The sequence below is a fragment of the Lycium barbarum genome, chromosome 12 (assembly GCF_019175385.1).
Source record: "Lycium barbarum isolate Lr01 chromosome 12, ASM1917538v2, whole genome shotgun sequence".
Taxonomy (NCBI): Eukaryota; Viridiplantae; Streptophyta; class Magnoliopsida; order Solanales; family Solanaceae; genus Lycium; species Lycium barbarum.
This window is the reverse complement of record NC_083348.1, coordinates 74,348,505-74,369,774: the sequence shown is the minus strand read 5'-3', so window position 1 is coordinate 74,369,774 and position 21,270 is coordinate 74,348,505. Positions and strand designations below refer to the sequence as shown.

The following is a 21,270-nucleotide window of genomic DNA, read 5'->3' as shown; positions in this document are numbered from 1 at the left end:
AAAAAGTGTGGGCCCCAACTAAACACCAACCAATATTAAAAAAAAAAAAAGTGGAATCCACCATCTCCAAACTCATGGAAAAAAAAAGTGAACTCCATATTAACAAAATCAAACAATATAAAAAAAAATGCATCCCATATTAAAAAATCAAACAATATTTATGTAATTTCCAAAGTATCTCATTAAATCAATAACAATGGATTCATTGCCACATGCGTATCAATCCATTAGTGGGAGCAAATGAAATTATTGTACAACAACATACTTAAAATACTTATATATTAAAATAAGATAGAATTTAATTACTTTTTCATTTTTTCCTTACTCTAATAAATGTGAAAAGAGATTAATGTCATAAAAGAAAAAATAATATTAAATGGCGATCAAATAATTAATAAGGTAAATTAGTGAAATTCTAATTCTAATTGACGTTTCCTTAAAAAACCGTGCAAAAGAAAACATGACAAGTAAAATGAGTTAAACAAAAAAACAAAAAAGTAAAAAAAGTGGAATCCACCATCTCCAAACTCACGGGAAAAAAAAAGTGGACCCCATATTAACAAAATCAAGCAATATAAAAAAAAGTGAATTTCATATTAAAAAAACAAACAATGTCAAAAAAAAAAAGTGCATATTTTGTATTTGTAGCAAACACTAATATAATAAAGTTTTAGATACGGAGCACAAACTACAATGTTATATTAATCGGGTTTTGAACATAGTATCCCATATTGATAAAATCAAGCAATATAAAAAAATAAAAAAATAAAAAGAGTGAATTCCATATTAAAAAAAAAACAATGTTAAAAAAAAAGTGCAGACTTTGTATTCGTAGCAAACATTAATATAATAAAGTTTTAGATACGGAGCACAAACTACAATGTTATATTAATCGGGTTTTGAACATAGTATCCCATATTGATAAAATCAAGCAATATAAAAAAATAAAAAAATAAAAAGAGTGAATTCCATATTAAAAAAAAACAATGTTAAAAAAAAAAGTGCAGACTTTGTATTCGTAGCAAACACTAATATAATAAATTTTTAGATACGGAGCACAAATTACAATGTTATATTAATCGTGTTTTGAACATAGTATATATATATATATATATATATATATATAGTGCAAACTAATAATGTCAAAAAAAAAAAAAAAGTGCACCCCATAAAGAGTGGACCCCATACTAAACAACATCAAGCAATATATATAAAAAAAAAAAAAAAAGTGGAATCCACCATCTCCAAACTCACGGTAAAAAAAAGTGGACCCCATATTAACAAAATCAAGCAATATTACAAAAAAAAAAAAATGAACCCCATATTAAAAAAAAATAATGTAAAAAAAAAAGTGCAGACTTTGTATTCGTAGTAAACACTAATATACTAAGGTTTTAGATACGGAGTACAAACTACAATGTTATATTAATCGTGTTTTGAACATAGTGTGTCTATATATATATATATATATATACATAAAAATAGTGCAAATTAATAATGTCAAAAAAAAAGTGCACCCCATATTAAAAAATCTAACAATATTCATGTAATTTCTAAAGTATTTCATTAAGTCAATAATGATGGATTTATTGCCGCGTGCGTATCAATGCATTAGTGGGAGCAAATGAAATTACTTTTCTTCAAAAGGTTAAGTAGTTAAACCATACAGTTTTCTTTCTTTTTTTATATTAGCCTGAGATCTAATGTAGATATTAAACTGTTGTATTTATTATTCCGCCATGTCATTTATTTGTTATGTTTACTAAAATAAATATACTTAAAATATTTATATTTTAAAATAAAATAGAATTTAATTACTTTTTTATTTTTTATTCTTACTCTAATAAATGTGAAAAGAGATTAATGTCGTAAAAAAAATATATCAAATAGAGATCAAATAATGAATAAGGTAAATTAGTCAAATTATAATTCTAATCGACGTTTTCTTAAAAAACCATCCAAAAGACAACATGACAAGTAAAATGAGCTAAACCGAGAATATTTACCAAAAATTAAAAAATAGTATTTCTTCGTTTAAATAGAAAATCAATTTCTACTTTGTTTCATTTTAAACATGTAAAATTAATTTAATAATTTGAATTAGAATTATCCAAATCAAAATTTGATAAAAAAATAAGTATTTTACACCTTTAAATTAATCGAATTAAAATTGAAAGTATCAACTGATGCTTAAATATTGCTATTGTTTTATCTCAAAGGGAGGAAAATAGTTTCCTTTTAAACAAGTCTTCTCTTTTAAAAAATATTAATAAATTTGCCGATTTTGTATTCATAGCAAACATTAATATAATAAAGTTTTAGATACGGAGCACAAACTACAATGTTATATTAATCGTGTTTTGAACATAATAATCACTATTCAAAGACAACTACATACACATAGATGCACTATATTCGTAGCAAACATTAATATAATAAAATTTTAGATACGGAGCACAAACTACAATGTTATATTAATCGTGTTTTGAACATAATATATATATATAATCACTATTCAAAGACAACTACATACACATAGATGCACTATAATCAAAAGTGTTGGGCCCGTGCGCAACACGGGCATAGGCCGTCTAGTTTATTAGAAAACAAGGAATTAGCGACGGACAAAATTTCTTACCTTAACAGCGAAAATCTCATGCTAATCTCATTTAGCTACAGATTATAAGAAAGCGAGTAGCTATTTAGTGACGGATTAACTAAGAATTACCGACAAAATTCGTAGCTAATTACATGTTCTCTTGTACAAAAGTCCAAATTTAATTATTGCCTGGATACAGTGAATATGAAAAAGACATTTAATTTGTTTATCGGATTGTTTTTACAGTAATTTAGGTAAAGTTATAGTCATGTTCATGGCAATCATATTGTTCTAGTTAAACTACACTGTTTCTGATTTCTTGCTCTCTAAGTCCTTTTGCTGATCATGCCGTGAACTCGATTTATCCTTTATTATAAGAAGATAATATTTAAATGGATATCAAGAGTACCCTCTAATGATTTATTTAATAAGTTGATTGCTTTTCAGAATGTTTAGAAAGCTTTTCAATAACACTTCAATGAAGTTATCATTACAAACAGATCGTCTACACTTTAAAACAAGCATCTGTGTATGTTATTATATGTTTTGAAATATAAAATAGATTAGTATTACTAGTTATAATTACTATTTAAAAGGAATTCCTAACCTTTGATTTTAATTATTGTGTTTAAAGTTACTATATATTAATGACTTTTAATTTTGATCACTTTGCTGCCTGAGGCTCCTCCATATAATAATAAGTTAGCTATTCCAAGTTGGCAGGAGCATAGAACCTGTATCTATTTGGTTTAAACTCTGGTTAACTAAATAGGAAAATCGACTATAGACTATAATAGTTCATGTTTTTAATTTCTGCGTTATTAAATTAGCTTAAAAACACTAATTATAGGATACAATTCTTTAGCGCCCTGATGAACTTGCTAGGTGGATAACGAATCCTGCTAGAATCATTTCCTATTAATATAGTAACTTAAAAAATCTCATTTATTTTACCTTTATCTCCCAACTTTTTTGAGTTCCACTTTCAAACATAAGTCGATAGAATTTTCAGTTAGCCGGCTGGGAGAGAGTGAATATTTAATTTCTACTTTATCTCAGGTTAAAGACGAAGGGAAGTAGAAAGGAAATATAAACGTTGAATTAAAACCTCTATACCTTTATAATTAAGAGCTAGCATTAGCATGAACTTTATGAAGTAACAATCCACGAATCGCTGGCGGTTGAACTCATAAGAGGTTTGTTAGGGCCGTTCATGAAAAGCAAGTGCAGGATTCAACAATCGAGGTACTATATGGGTTAATGGCCAAGGGAATAAAGTTGAGAGGCCCAAAAATTTACGCTAGCAGATCGACAATACCTTAATAGTTGAACTTGAGCTGTTATAAATAATATTATAACATGTACGTATGAGGTGGGACAAACTTTAACAAGGACATTAATTTCCTAAATTAAATAACAATTGTAACGGTCCAAGGACTAGCGGCTCAACCAACAAGGAATTTCATTATGAAACTTACCTTAGAAAAATTCCACATCATAATGGAAAGGAAACTTAGAAATCATTAAAGGACGAGTGAAAGATTGAGTAGTAGAAAGTCGAGACACACTCATTTCCTTATTGGTTTGCGAGTAGGAGGAGTTACGGGCGTGGGATGGATTAGATCTAATTAAATTTTGGAATTAGATTCTGAACTAATTTATTCAGTTCCAAAAAGAAAAAGTGTAATTTATAAGATGCTAAGCTTTTTGCATTTCAGAAATTCTACTACCTCAAATACGAGACACACTCATTTCCTTATTGGTTTGCGAGTAGGAGGAGTTACGGGCGTGGGATGGATTAGATCTAATTAAATTTTGGAATTAGATTCTGAACTAATTTATTCAGTTCCAAAAAGAAAAAGTGTAATTTATAAGATGCTAAGCTTTTTGGAATTAGATTCTGAACTAATTTATTCAGTTCCAAAAAGAAAAAGTGTAATTTATAAGATGCTAAGCTTTTTGCATTTCAGAAATTCTACTACCTCAAATACGAGACACACTCATTTCCTTATTGGTTTGCGAGTAGGAAGAGTTACGGGCGTGGGATGGATTAGATCTAATTAAATTTTGGAATTAGATTCTGAACTAATTTATTCAGCTCCAAAAAGAAAAAGTGTAATTTATAAGATGCTAAGCTTTTTGCATTTAAGAAATTCTACTACCTCAAATACGAGACACACTCATTTCCTTATTAGTTTGCGAGTAGGAGGAGTTACGGGCGTGGGATGGATTAGATCTAATTAAATTTTGGAATTAGATTCTGCACTAATTTATTCAGTTTCAAAAAGAAAAAGTGTAATTTATAAGATGCTAAGCTTTTTGCATTTCAGAAATTCTACTACCTCAAATACGAGACACACTCATTTCCTTATTGGTTTGTGAGTAGGAGGAGTTACGGGCATGGGATGGATTAGATCTAATTAATTTTGGAATAGATTCTGAACTAATTTATTCAGTTCCAAAAAGAAAAAGTGTAATTTATAAGATGCTAAGCTTTTTGCATTTCAGAAATTCTACTACCTCAAATACTATTAAATTGCAATTTTCAGAAATATATGGTTAAAAAACACTTGTCAAGATCAAGAAACAGGAGAGATAAACAAAGAAAGAAGAATAAGAGCCCGTTTGGATTGACTTATAAGTTGCTTATAAGTTGTTTTTAGCTTTTTTGAGTGTTTGTCTGACCAGCTTAAAGTCATTTTGTGCTTAAAATAAGCTCAAAAAAATAATTGGACCCGTTTGACTTAGCTTATCTAAAGCAGCAGCTTATAAGCAAAAAAAAAAATAAGTTAGACTACCCAATTTATTTTTTTTAACTTATAAACTGTTTGCAGCTTATAGGCATAAGCCTATCCAAACAGGCTCTAAGAATCTAAGCAAACAAAAGGAAGAAAAGATTATGAAAGAAGAAGGTCACCTTTTTCTTGTCTCAGAAAAGGAGTACTTTTCCGAAAAAGAACAGTCCAGAAGGAGTGTAAAAATGAAGGCGAAAGATAATTGTATAGTAATACCACGTGGTAAAATATAAAAGAAGCAGATAGGCCTAGAATTGTGTGTTGTGTCTTTGTACCATTGGTGCATTCTCCAAAAGCACCCCAATTTTTTTTTTAAAATATGGATCATTCCAGATTGTTGGAGTGTGTTGTAGAATACCGAAAATATCCCTGAGAACCAAAGCCACATTTATTGAATTACCCTTGGTCGTCCCCGGGACTCATGCTTATTAGATAGTTAAACTAGTAATAATATCCTCCCTTATATAGCATTCTCTTCGTTTCAATTTATGTGAATCCATTTGATTGGACATAATATTTAAAAAAAAGTGAAGACTTTTAAAACTTGTGGTTCAAAATACGTCTTGAATACTTGTGTGGCTGTAAATCATTTCATAAAGTGAATTTGTTTCCAAATTAGGAAAGAGGTCACTCATTTTGGCACGGACTAAAAAAGAAATAGGTTCACATAAATTGAAACAGAGGGAGTAGTAATATAGTAGTAATATTATATTATACAAGTTTAAGTTTGGTGCACTGTCAGTGTAAAAGATTTTTTACACCATCAGGTAATTTTTAAAGGTAACCACCTTAATTTTCTTTAATAATATTAGTATCTTTTTTAAAAAAATATAATTACAAGTTAAAAAAGATATTAAAGGCAATTTGAATTCCAGTTGTACAATAATTAAAATTATTTCCTTTCTCAGTTCACCACTTTTCTTTCCATATATAGCCGGCACTGCCATGGCAGCGCAAAAACCGGCAAGTTGCAGTGCTTTCTTTCCCTGTTTTTATTCCCTGGATTTCTCAAATTCTTCAGTTCATCAATTATTTTCTTTTTTCATGAACACCTAATTCATGAAGTTCCCATGTATATGAATTATAATGTGTAAACAGGTATTAAATTATATAAAGAAGAGGCCGAAAGAGATGAAATTCGTTTCATTGTCCACTGTCGTATGTCACTTAGAACATGAAGGAAATTATGAGAACCTTTTTTTCACTATATGTCTTCTTCCTCCCTCTCCCTTCCCACCTTTCTTCTCTCCTTTGCTACGAACACTTCAAAACAATTAATTAAAGTACTAATAAATCCTGGAAACAAGCCAGAGAAGAAAAACTTATTAAAGAAAATTAGGTTTGATTCAAGATAAGGAAATAAATTGGTATAGTGCAATTGTGGTGGAAGAAGCCAAGGAGAGGGAAAATAAATACTAAGTTGTTTGAGAGATGAGGGAAGACGGAGGGTTTGTAGGAGAGGAAAAAGGGAAAAATAAGTGTTTATTTTTGCACGAAAAACAGAAAAAGAAATTAAAGAAAGTTGGCCTAGTAACCTACTAAGCTGGTCAATATTACCGGATGGTGTAAAAAAATCATACACTGATAGTGCTTCAAACTTAAATTCTATACTAAACCGAAAAGGACATTTAAATACGTACGTAATAGAAAATACTCCATATACAATTGGAGTAGATACTCCCTCCGTCTATTTTTATTTGTCCAATATATTAAAAATATATATTCACTTTTATTTGTTCATTTTTAATAATCAAGATATAATTTATCATTTTATACATATTCTATCCTTATTATTAATTAATGGGCTAAAATTTCAAAAAATTATTAATTGCTGCACAACTTTTAATATACGTGTGATTGATTTCAATATCTTTTAAAATAATTAAGGCGATATAATAAAATTATCATTTTATTTATTTCTCTACAGAGAGAGAACCCTCAACCAGATTATATGTATCGCATCATATGAAGTATTAATTCCAATTTCCAACTCTACTTATTTTCTACCTACTAACATTATTGTTTCACTACAACATTGTGTATCTATAGCTACGAAGTACGTTGTAGCTAATTATGAAAAATTTCGTGGCTAAACACTTTAGCCACAATTTTTTGTTCCGTAGCATTCGTAGCAAAATGTAGCGTAGCTAAAAGTTAGCTACAAACTTTACATGGCCCGTGGCTAAGGACTAATACTTATTGCTACAGATTTTTTTTGTGTTGTAGCTGTAATGGTAAAAAACTTTTGCCACGAAAAATATACTTATAGCAAGTGATTTTATTCTATTGCCACGACAAATAAAATTTGTAGCTATCTTCATATTGTAGCCACAAGGTATTGTGTTGTAGCAAAATATTTAATTTATCTGCCACACAAACTCAAAATTTGTGGCTATTTTACATTCTAGTCTCGTGGCAATAGTATCCATATTTAGTTACGAATCAAGAAATTCATAGCTATGATTTGAAGTATTTACCACATACATTTTTATATTGTAGCTAAAAATATATACCTTTAGCCATGAAATAGATAAAATTATAGCTAAAATGTTTCTTCATTTGCTACGGAAGGTGAAATTTTATAGGGCAATTATAAATTTAGCTACACACTCTACAATTCCATTATTACTACAAATTAAAGAATTTTCCACAATCATTGTTAGTAACAAAAATTTTATAAAAGAATTCATTTTTTTTATTCCAAAACATTTTCAAGTTACAGATAATTGTACTTGATCCAAAAAAAATTTAACTAATAATTGTATTTTTCTATTTCAACATAGTCATAATACACAATTTTTGTGACACCATTTTGTTTGAGTCCAAAGCTGCATAGTCTTCCTCTTTCTCTCCTTCCACGATCTTCAACTGCACCTTAACTTGATCAACATCTTGTCTTAGTTTGTTACTTATATGCTCTCATTCCACAAATCTGTCAGTTAATAATGATAAATTATTTTAGCACTCAGAAGCAGAAACAATTAAGTATTTGTGTGTGTACATAGAAATTCAAGCGAAAAAGAATGTCTTAGATAATTCTATTACCAAAAAATTTAATAGAGTAAAAAAAAGAAAAATGCAAAGCAAAAAAAAAAATGTATACAAACCTGCAGACTTTTTAACTTCTTAAAAAGATCTTCTCCCCAATATTGTATAGTCGCTTTGTTGTTGCAATCGACGAACTATGGCTCCTACCAGCATTATTACAACTTTAAAATCTTCAAAATCTCACTCACTACTAATAAAAAATAAGGCACGATATTAATAAAATTGTTGGAATAAGACTAAACTCAAAAACTTGAGTCAAATAGGTGTAAGCCAAGATTCAAAAATCTTAAAATATAAAGATATGAGCATACTTTGAATATAAAAGTGATGAATTCTGCCTTGCTTTCTTTTTATCTTTTTCATTATTCACTTTTTGGGACTTAAACCCGTAAATTCTCACGAACTAGTGGCCGTTGGGCCATCTAGGGCTTCAATTGATTTACTTTTGTCAAGTGAACGGAGAAACCAATTGTTGAAGAAGGGTATGAGAAAGTGGGGAAGGGTATGCGGCTGGGGGGATTTAGGTTTGAGAGATTGGGCTTTAATTTGTGTTTCCTTTACCTTTCTTATTGCAAAGTAACGGAAGTAGGTAATAAAGAAAATCACCTAATGCAAAGTACTCCTAATTATGAATATATACTTTACTTTAAGTAAACGGAAAGAGTCAACTATTCATATGGAATAAATATTATTCTAATATATGTATTCCTTTAAAATTGTTTATAGTGCGATATTCAAATTTAATTAAATATACTTACAAGTGTATCTAAATTGTATTTGAAACTTAAAAAGAATACTTAATATGAATTATGATATACTAGTTAGTTTTCTTATAAACTCATAAATTAATCATATTAAATTATTTACTGTTTTGAAATAAATCCTAATAATACAAAAAAGTGCTATAAAATATCAAATTTTCATTTGTTAGATTCAGTGTATAATTTAATGTATGAAAATTAATAAGATAGTACATGACCATTACAGTGTAATTGGTAAAAAACTATAGTTGTTATTAATTAGATACATTCAAGCCTCTCTATAATGGCAGTGTTTTTTCGAAATTTCATGGCTGCTATAGTGAAGTGTTGTTATGTATGTGTACCGGCATCTGATATTTAGATCTCATTTAACTGTTATAACCAAAAGCACACAAAAAATTATTTTTCTATATTTTTTATGTTATAAACATAAACAAAATACTTGTTAAATTTAAAATCTCAATTGATTTTCATATTTCATTAATTAAAAATTGAAAAGACTAATAAATTACTAATAAATCCATAACTAGTTGTACTATACCAATAAAAAATTAAAATCTAAGAAACATGTGCATTTAAAATTAGTTGAAAATTTAAACATTTCAAGTTTGATGTAAGAATTCTACAATTGTAGGTTGTTTCTTAAATTTCAGTCTCTTAGTGATAATCTAACACTTGAAGTGATTTTAAAATTTTGTAAGACTAAACCAGATTACTGTGAGAAATATAATTTTTTTCCTTTTAGATATTCATACTTGAAATTTACTATGTGCATTACATCAATGATGATTATCATGAATATTTAAATATGTTATTTTTACACATAATATATTTCTTACAAAATATTATTACGCAATATTTGAGTATGACTATTATAGAGAGATGATTTTACAAAGAGTGTACCGCTATAATGAATGTCACTGCTGTTCTATGTAGAATGTTGTTATAGAAAAGTAAAATATAACATGAAAAATCGATTCCAAAGAAAATCAAGCCGTTATAGCTGTTTTATAGTTAGAGATTCAAATTTAATTAAATATAACTACAAGTTTATCTAAATTGTATTTGTAACTTACAATCATTACTTTATTTAATATGAATTATGATATACTAGTTAGTTTTTTTATACACTCATATATTAACCATATTAAATTATTTACTTTTTTTGTAAATAAATCTTAATAATATTAAAAAAAAAAAGTGTTATAAACTATCAAATAATAGTCACAAGAAATACAAGATTATTCATTACATAAATCATATTAAATTTTCATTTGTTAGATTCACTGTATAATTTAATTTATGATAATTAATAAGATAGTGCATGACCATTATAGTGTAATTGGTAAACCGTTATTGTTACAACTAGATATAATTTATTGATTTTCAAAATTATAATTGGACTAACAACTACTATTTATTTAATAAGACTTATAATATAATTTGTTTTACTATTGCTTGGATATCAACCGTATTATTTCAAAATATTAATCTAAAATATGAATTCCTTTGTAGCTTTTTTCGTCCTCTATGATATTGTTGATTTTGTTATATACTCCCTTATTTTAAAATTTATGGTTAACTATGATATTTTATTATCTTCGACACTCTAAATTTATAGTTATTCATTTTGTCATGACAATTAATTGTAATTATTAAGCAGACTATTTTTCACTTTTATTCTCAAATATAATTTGAAGAAAAAATATTTTTAGCCACAAGATTTTGTTTTAGATATTTTAATGCGGCTAAAAGATTATTATTGTTACAACAACTTTTAACTCGTAGTAAAAAATAAGGATTAGCTACGGAAATCTTAGCACAACATTGACCCTGTGGTTATATAATTTCTTGATGACAAACTATTGTAGCTATTAGTAGACTATTGCCACGGATGTTGGTACTCGAAGCAAAAATATTTATTTAGCTACAATAGTTTATTTAAAATAACTTTTTGTGGCTAAAATGTTACTATTGCCACAATAAATTTCAACTTGTGGCAAAAATCAATGATTAGCTACGAAATTTTATTATAGCAAAAACTTTGTAGCTATAAAATTTGACTATTGTCACACTTGTTTATAACTTGAAGCAAAAATATTTATTTAGCTACGACATATAGTTTCAAATAATTTATTGTAGCTAAAAGGTTACTATTGCTACACTAACTTCTATTGCGTGGCAAAAACTTATGATTCAGCTACAAAACTTTATTGTAGCAATTTAGGTAATTATTACCACGATTGTTAGCAATTATAGCAAAAAAAAGGAATTAGCTTTGTCAATTTGATTTTCATGGCTAAGAAATTTTACAAATTTGTAGATAGCCATGGAATTTAGTGGTTGATGAAGTAAGAGAGTGCAGACATACAAAATATAATGGAGAAGAAGAGGCCTTCCCGATCTCTCTCAACTTCAGATTATGATGTACCATTTGATCACAATTCTGTGCATCGCGGAGAAAATGAACAAGCTGAAGGGTCTCGAGATGGATCAAGGGACATCGAAAATCAACCTCCTAATTCTAGTATTCCGCAGTTTCTTAGTAAGTTACAGCACTGTACTTACTTGCAATCTGTCGAAATTCTAAGAGTTCATTTTTCAAATGATCACTCAGTCTAGTGAAACTGTGTAATAAAATCACTTATCTTTATTCTTGTGTTCAAAAAATCACTCAACTTAAACCTTGTGTCGTACTAACTCCAACCTGGAAAGCCACTTTCTGGCATCGGAAATTTGACATGGAGGGGGCTGATGTAAAAACCCAACCGTTGACCATCAACTTAGGCAAAGCAATTTCAGAGCTCAAGGAACTTAGACTGTAGCGAACAGGTTAATTTCGTTTAGTTTTCCGGCATCACTACTGTCATTTCTGCGTGTAATGTCGTAAATTTGAAACTGCATAAAAGATGTTGATGTAGTCTTTTTCTTCAGGATTGATTGGTCCTGGAAATTTCTACTCCCTCCGTTCGCTTTTACTTGTACACAGTGGTACTTGTTCACAGTGGACTTTGCACTCTCAAATAGTAAATGAAGTGTATATTTTACCATAATATCTATATTAATTGATGTATGGTTTTATGTCTTGGAAAATGATTTGGGAAATAAGTAATTACTCTCTCCGTCCCATATTACTCGTCTACTTTCTGTTTTACACGCCCTTTAAGAAATTATTAGAAATCATAAATAAAAGTGTACTTTTACAATATTACTCTTATCTCTATCCAATAAATTGCACTCTAATCAATATTGGTTACTTTAAAAAACAATTCATGTTAAGGTCAAATAAGGAAAACTTTAATTAATACTATCTTGCTTTTGTAAATGGACAAGTATTTTGGGACGGTTATTTTTAATAATGTTGGCAGCTACTATGGGACGGAGGGAGTAAAATTTTAGAAAACATGGAACAAAAATTCTCCCACCTTCTCAAATTATCAGTCATAGTTATTAAAAATAGTTGTCTCAAATTATTTGTTGTTTTAGAAGCTTAATGCACAATTAATTATTTTTCCCCTTTTTACCCTTATTAGAATTTTGTTATTAATTGAGATAATTTATATATAATATAAAGCTAGGCATAAACAAGGTGATGTGACACCTCTCTATGACCACCATTCTTATTTATCTTTTTTCTCCTTTTTTTTGGCTTTTTCATTCACTCATTTCAATTAATAATTAAAATAAAAACAAGGTTAATTATTAATTAAAGAGATAGTAGGTTACAATCCAAACTTTACTCCCCTCATGTTAATAACTAATCGTGGGTGCTATTGCTCCCGTCCCTTTAATTATTTTAATTAATGTGTAGTATTAATCAAGTAGGAGCTAAAAAGACAAGAACCTAAGCCTCATATATATAACCATAGGGTATAGCTTCAACTGTGCATTGTCAAATTCTATAGCATATGTACCATCTTGACACGTAAAGGGATATTGGATCTTAAAGTTCAATTCAAGTTCACCAAGATATATATCGTGACAGTGGATATTCTTCGTTGATTAAAATTATATATGTGTCATCTTCAAGCATATTCAAATGGACCTGTTTCAAGTGCTAAAGGTATCCCGGTGTTTTTGTCGAAAAGTTCACATTTTAAAGTCCCATAGTTAGTAATTATTTGCTAATTTTCAGTAATTTGTATGTCATTTGCATGAGCTGCGTGACACATATGATATTTACTTCAATGTTGGATGTATTTCTTCTAAGGTAATTATATTCACTCGCTGAATTCATAAGTTTTTCCTACTCTTATTTGTTGAAATTTCTTTTTACAATTCATAGTTTTTCAATTAAAAATTCAGAAGTTTGATATTGTGTTACTTTGAAAGCTGCTTATGGAATTTAATGATTTGAAAATATAGGCAAAATCTGACCTTTTAACAAGTAGTGATGATTTGTCTAGGATTTGCTGTGAAATTAACAAGAGGTTACAAAAAAGGGCATTTTTTACTGGCGTAGATGGATTTAACTTTTTACTGTAAAAATATTTGTTATTGATAAAAAACTTGAACTTATTTAGGCTTTTTTAATCTTTTGTCTAGCAAATGAAAACAATATGTATATTGTACTGATAATTTACATCAGTAGTTGACGGATTGTTTGTTCATATTTCTGCTGTAATCTATTTATAATATAAAACTAATGATAGATAAGGTGAAGTAATATCTCTCTATGACCAGCATTATTATTTTCGTTTTTCCTACTTTTTTGGCTTTTCTCTAATTTTTTGGCTTTTTCTCCTATTTTTTATGTATCTTTGAGACAACATTAACTGGCTCAATAAATAATAGTACTAACTAATACTCCACTTCATCCTGTTCCTTTCAGATATATGTTACAGTAGGATTCTAATGTTTATTTGCAGCAATAAAAATAACGGTACCAACATAAAAGGACTACTTATTGCAATTAAATTTTCAATGTTCAGATTGATGAAATGACAAAGTCAAGAATAACAGTTACTTACTGTATTATATAAAGTCACGCGTTATTGTCTTTATGGTTAAAAACTGCACAATAGTGAATATTTATGGTAGCAAAGCAAAAGGCAATTGAAATATGTAACTATAGAATTTGAATGACTCTTATCAGCTTATGATTCATAATAAATAAGAACAATTCCAAACAGTGGAGGATGGAGCACTATAACTCGAGGTTCAATTGGACCCCAAACTTTTGATGCGGGGTATAAATTTATATGTAAAACTTTACTAAAATTACAATAAATAATAGATATGAACCCATAACTTTAGAAATATAATGATTTAGTGCTAAAAATTTAAGATGTTGAACCCTTAGAATTTAAATCCTAGATCCGCCTTTGATTCCAAAAGTCCTTATAAATACTCATGATTCTCCTAACACGCCAAAACTTGCTCTTTGCACTGGCCACTTCAAGATTCATGAAGCCCTTCATTGCTTGGTGGCAAGATTCGACCGCAACAATAGCTAGAGAAGAAGAAACACGGGTAATGTAGCGGCTAGATATCTTTTTCTTTTCGTAACTTTTTTTTTTTTTGGCAAGGGTAGAATTTCTTCTGAGAATTTTATAGATAATTATTGGAACTATATTTATAGAGAGGGTGTTTAATTTGCAGATGATTTTTTGTTGAGTGATGCTTCAAATTTGGATTGTTTCCATGATAACAGTGTGTATTAAATCTTTCTGAAGCGCAGTAAACTTCCCTGTCATCCAATACTATGTTTTGTCACGAGGTACTAGCTGAATGACATTTTTTTATCGATAACAAAGTGTAGAGAACTAAGAGACATATTCTTATGAGCTTGCATTTTCTCATTGGAATTAGATAGTGTTTGAGTAAATACTTGTGTGCATGCTATACTTCATTAGTGTTCTTCACGACATTTTTTTTATTCTTAATCTTTTCATGATACACATAATCATCATATGTTGGATTCAAAATTTTGTTGGCTTAGCAATTGCCATTCTTATGTACACGAGAATTGATGTTTCCAATATGACACTGGATAAATCTTTTGAAAAATTGCTAAAGAGTGGAATTAACTCCTATGTTTCAAGCATTTCATATTCATAACCTCTAATTATTTAATGTACAAGTTTATGACACCTTAAAATTGCACCTACATGACATTTTCCTCCCTAATCTTATTAATTGGAGTTGTTGTACACGGGAGGTGGAGATCAAAAGCACAGTTGAAGATTTTTTTATTTTTTTTTTGGTTACACAAGATGAAGAAATATAGTGACGGAAAAGGTACATGTGTCATATGGCTCATGGTTTGTACTCAATTATTTTGGCTTATTTATATGCAAGTTAGTGAATATCTTGGTATTTTTATTATTTGGGTATCTTTGAGAATGTTCAAATTTTTCACCCCAAGTTGTGTGTTAGAACTAATATGTCACTAGCTATTTTCCCTTTTTTTCTTTATATTTCTGAGTAGAAATCTTTGAGAAGATCGTGATAATTTTCAGTTTAGTTTTGAGTTTTTAGTTTTTAGATTCATACTCTTTAATATATGGTAAATATATGAAATTTCTTTTGTGAGGTTGTGTTGTCTCTTATTTTTGTTTGAAGTGATATATTTTTTATATTTAGGTATAATAATTAGTTCATAAATTTAATGAAATTATTCATGTCCGTGCGAAACGCGGTTAAATTCACTAGTACTTCAATAGAGTAATAATTTAATGGAGAGAGATTATAACTTAGACATTATAAGAGTAAAATTAGTCAAATATCCCTCCTAATTATTATTTCTTAACGGGACGTGCAATATAGAAAAACGACAAATAACTTGATATAGAGTGAGTATGTCTTTTTCTTGATATGCTAAAATGGATAAGTAAAAGTTAAAATTTATTTCCAATGTACTGGACAAGTAAAAATGAACGGATGGAGTATTTCTTTTGACTCTGTGATGGTGGTCCAACTTTCCTTATTTTCTTTTTAATTTAAATAATTTAAGTTTTGCATGCATGTTAAGTGGAAACGATGAACTCAGGCGTGAACATGCTGTAGATGATCCAGAAGCCATTGCTTCCATGGTGGATATGTTAGTTTTCTTTCGCTATCACACACAATTAATATAAATAATTCCTCAGACACGTGTATAAGAGGTGGACTTTATATATATAGGACAGAGTTTTTAAAAACTTTCAGAAATTCTTTTATCTTGTAGCAGACAAGGTTGAAGTCACTAAGCTGAGTGACAAATCATCATATCATAATAATAATAATATAATAATATACTAAAAGTGAGAAGCCCAAGTTGAATTACGAAATTAGTCATTCAATTAAAACACTACTTTTTTAGGACTAAAAAGTAATTTTACCTTTCAATTACTAATAATGTTTCATTAAAATGAAATAAGATAAATGAACCAATACATTGGCCGGATGCATTCTCACTTGCTACATCATTCAACGTATTAAAATTGTTTTCATATTCCAATATTTGTTGTAACCTTTAGAATGCCTATGTAATAATTTTAAAGTTCTTTTTAAATTTTAACAATAAATATAAGAATGTAGCATAGAAAAATACAATACCAGTTAAGGAGAAAAGGTGGAGAGGCTCCTCTTAATAAAGTGATTTTATAGCAGCAAATCAGTTTTATTTCTTTCCATCTTCCGAAGTAGTGGGATATTTATGCAGTCTTTTCACATTCTCAGTTTTATTCTATGAAAATTATCCAACCTCTATATAAGCTCAGTACCAGATTTCTCTTGTTTCTGTCAAAAACTCTCCTCTCCTAAAATATCTATGGTTTTTCAGCTTGCGGCAACTCTTCTGCAATATTATGTCACAGGTTAATTTTTTGTTTTTCTTATCTTATAACGTCGTATACTGAATCAAATAGTGTATCTTTATTTACTAATAGCTGATTCATGTTTCATTGTTGGGTTTTGATATGTTATTTGTAAGATTTAATGTGTATATGTAACTTTCTGCCAGAACGTCCGATCTTGTGGACCTCATATTTTATAGAATCCACATCATTGTTCCTTTTCTGTTTCTTTCTTACATGCATTTTGCCAAGCTTAAACATATATTATTGGTTGAAAACCTCTATAATATTTTTGGTCATAATAGTCTTAGTGCAATCCAGTCTATTTTCACATTACTCGTACTAACAAACTACATGTCCCGTTTCTTAATAAGATCTTTAATGTAATTTAACTGTATTTTTTTCGTGCTAAATTCACACATGAAATGATTCGTAATTTTAAATCAGGCAAAGGCTACATGTACAAGTAATTAAGTTTTATACATCAATTAAATATTTAAGCAATTACTATGCACTATCACAAATAACAATTACTTTTGTGTTGACGTACACCGTGAAATTGACAACGACTACCCATCCTAAGAAAAACACACGTTGATAGAATTTCTGTACAACTTCTACAAAACATTAATTTCATTCAACAACAATTTCTTGATATATATGTATGAGGATGTAAAAAAGGAAGCTATAGTTTCTAAAAAGTAAGACAAAAAAATTAAGTTGTGAAACATTTATAACCATACCCGATATCGCTCAAATTCACATTTAAATTAGGTGTCGTTAACATATAAAAGAATTACTATAAGTTGAACACTTGATGTGAAGTTGAGAAAATATTCAAATCAATTCCTACTCAAAAGCGGAAAGAAATAAAAGGAAACTTTTTTCTTTGTTGGTTTTCGAGTGATATTGGGATTTAGATCCTTTCTAAGAAAGGATTAGACCTAGTAGTATAAATACATGCTAGCTAAGATTTATTAAGTAGGACAGAACATGAAACCTAAAAGTATTCAATCTTGTAACTTATTTCTCCCTTGATAATTATAAGAGTGCCGGCCGTTTTCCGTGGACTAGGATCACATCCATCCGAACCACATTAATTACTGTGTTTTTATCGTTTACACGCTAACACTTGATATATTATAAGAATTGCATAAGTCGTTTGAACATTATGTTTCAAATTCATTTCGTAACAATCATTTAGTATGATGATTATGCATTGCAATGAAATGAATATGGGTAGAATAGGCTCACTATTCATCAATTTGAGGTTTCATTTTCTATCTTTAATTTTATGCAACTCATTGCACATTTATTAAATATTTGTATTAGTTAGTATGGTCCGAAACTAGTTTACTCAAATTCTAATAGTATGAATTTTTCTTAATTAATATTTAATATAATTTTCAGATGGCAGGAAATTGGATCTTAATATATATCAAATTCTTTATCAAGCTGCTCTGAAAGATAATTGGAGAATTGCTGAACCAATTTTAAAGAAGGATCCAAGTTTTGCTACTCGTCGAATGTCGGAGGGGGGTGAAACAGTTCTTCACATTGCAACAGCAGCGGGAAGCACCAAATTTTTGGAAGAGCTAATGAAACTGATGGAACCAGGTGACTTGGAACTGCGAAATATTGATGGAAATACGGCATTCTGTTTTGCAGCTGCATTGAATCTTGTTGAAATCGCTAAAGCAATGATAGAAAGGAATCCGAATCTGCCTAACATCCGCGGTGAGGACGATGCATTGCCAATCACTGGGGTTGCCTCGGTTGGGAACAAAGATATGGTTTCGTGCCTTTTTGAGGTCACTAGCCTTGATGAGCTAGAACAACTTAAACTTCTTGAAACCACTATCCAGAACGAGATGTATGGTACGTATGTTACGTTAAAATGTGGTACTTGATTGGACATGAAATCTTATAGTAAATGTTAATTTGCAGATGTGGCATCGAATATATTCGAGAAGGACCGGAAATTAGTGAGTAAAGTGTTAGAAGGACATAACTCTGTCTTAGTTTCGTTAGCTAAAAAGTCTTTAGTGATCAGTAACCAAAGTCAAGGAGGAAACTGGGAGAGATATCTAATTGTACGAGCTTGTTCGCCGGTATGGAGAATGTTTAAGAGTGCAATTTCCATGACCCGGAGGCAATTCATTCCATGTATGATCTACTATAATTAATTACTTGACTGGAAACAACTTATACTGTAATTGCTTAAAGACAAGACAGGGCTGAATATTTGTTTGTAATGCTAATATTGCTTCAAATTATAGGGTTCAAAGTTCAGGCACCTCAGGAATTTTCAATGAAGAAGCAAGCTGGTATCCTACTTGGGGAGCTTTGGGCAGAGTGTCAGAATAGTGCAAAAGATCAGCTATTGAAGCTAGTCGAAAAGGAAACATTGCTCCATACGGCTGCAAAAGCAGGAAATGTAGAGTTTTTAGTTGTGGCTATTCGCAATTATCCTGATCTCATATGGAAAGTCGACAAATATAACAGGACCATTTTCCACGTTGCTGTTTTATACAGAGAGGAAAAAGTCTTCAGTCTTATACACCATATTGGAGCAATTAAAGACTTAATTATTCAAAAGGTAGATGATAATCAAAATAACATTCTACATTTGGCTGGAAAGTTAGGGCAGCCAGTCTATAAAGAGAAAACTGGACAGATACGAGTTCCGAGAACCAACCCCCTGCAGGAAGCAACTCCTGGAGTCACAGAATCACCACAGCAGTCAGCGTCTTCATATCCTGATAGAGTTGTAGAATCACTTGACCAGCTGTTGCAAATTCTTAAGGTAACAAATTGTTTCTTATTGTTAGTAACTTAACCAAATTTTCAATTTTCACCCTCCATTTCCCTTTTCCTCTCTGTTACAATCTTTTCAAACTATACCCTGTTCCAAGCTATCCGCCTCTGATTTACATGATATAGGAAATATAACATAATCAAAAAGTCCTGTGTTTTGGCTTATCGTTGTTTTAATAATGAGCCAGTACTGCAGGGGGAAGAGAAGATAATGCCGCCATCATTTCTCAAGGTGTCTGGAGCAGCTCTTCAAATGCAAAAAGAGATGTTGTGGTTTAAGGTGAGCTTTTACCTATAAGTAAAATAAGCATATATTATTGCATCTCAAATCTCTGCTTCTTCAATATTTAGTTCTATGAAATGCAATACAGGATTTTTTAATTTAGCATTTACTTTGAATGCGAGTTATGGCTTTTAAATTTTTGTTGCTGATAATCATCTGATTATTAATTGCCTAGGAAGTGGAGAAGATCGTACCACCTTCACTACTCAGGAAGAAAAACAAAGAAGGGAAAACCCCAAGGCAATTATTCACAGAGGAGCACAAGCAATTACTAAAAGAAGGGGAAAGGTGGATGAAGGACACTGCGAATTCTTGCATGATTGTTGCAGCTTTGATTGCCACAATAATGTTTGCTGCTGCTTTCACTATTCCAGGCGGTAATAACAGTGATATAGGTACTCCAATATTGCTAAAATTGAATGCCTTTACGGCTTTTGTCACATCGGATGCAGTGGCACTCTTCAGTTCAATTGTTTCCATCATTATGTTCTTGTCCATTCTCACGTCGCGCTATGCTGAAAACGATTTTCTTGTGTCATTGCCTGCCAAGTTACTGTTTGGACTCACGGCGTTGTTTGTCTCGATAGTCAGCATGCTCGTGGCTTTTGTAGCAACCTTCTTCTTGGTCTATAATAATCATGTGGCTTGGGAGCCAAAGCTCATTACTGCTTGTGCTGGTGTTCCTGTAGCTTTATTTGGGTGTCTACAGTATAAACTATGGTTTGATGTGGCAAAATCGACATATTGGTCCAAATATTTTTTTAGACAGGGAAAGCACAGCCTCTATTAACAAGGGGGCCTTCACGGCAGATAAGCGGGCTATTGGAATATCCTTTATTGTAATAAGAACCACGATGCTTGTTTTAGAAGGATTGTAACATTTTATTCTAATTCGGCAGCTTTTTGTCTTATTAGTATAGATTATTGTAATATTTGGGTATGAAACTTGAGAAAATTTCTGCATCAGTGCTATTTGGTATTTGCATAGTGCAAAGGAGTACCATCATGCAAGATCTAGTTACATTTAGGGAAAAGGCATCAAGTCAGGTTTGTTTAATTTTCATCACCCAGTAAGATGGGTTCTGTACTCTAAAAAAGACTGTTTACTGGTGTCTTAAGTGAATTTCTTAACACTAAAGTATAAGATTTTGACTGAAGCTATTGGGTTTGAGTTTTCTCTCTGTTTCTG

At 30.1% G+C, this 21,270-nt stretch overlaps 1 protein-coding gene across 1 annotated transcript; it reads left to right on the top strand.

Moving 5' to 3' along the window:
• Positions 1 to 11,560: 11,560 nt before the first annotated feature.
• On the top strand, positions 11,561 to 21,053 carry LOC132624937 (uncharacterized). Its single transcript, XM_060339704.1, has 6 exons — positions 11,561 to 11,748; positions 18,392 to 18,859; positions 18,929 to 19,147; positions 19,261 to 19,787; positions 19,995 to 20,078; positions 20,257 to 21,053. Exons 1-6 carry the CDS (start codon positions 11,583 to 11,585, stop codon positions 20,869 to 20,871), a joined length of 2,079 nt encoding a protein of 692 aa, XP_060195687.1. The 5' UTR covers positions 11,561 to 11,582; the 3' UTR covers positions 20,872 to 21,053.
• The last annotated feature ends 217 nt before the right edge of the window (positions 21,054 to 21,270 follow it).

What these genes read in the sequence shown, in the direction of transcription:
- LOC132624937 (XM_060339704.1), top strand. Translation starts at nt 11,583, where the DNA reads ATGGAGAAGAAGAGGCCTTCCCGATCTCTCTCAACTTCAGATTATGAT. An exon ending in TATCCAGAACGAGATGTATG is followed by an intron (nt 18,860 to 18,928) that starts GTACGTATGTTA and finishes GTTAATTTGCAG; the next exon opens with ATGTGGCATCGAATATATTC. An exon ending in CCGGAGGCAATTCATTCCAT is followed by an intron (nt 19,148 to 19,260) that starts GTATGATCTACT and finishes TTCAAATTATAG; the next exon opens with GGTTCAAAGTTCAGGCACCT.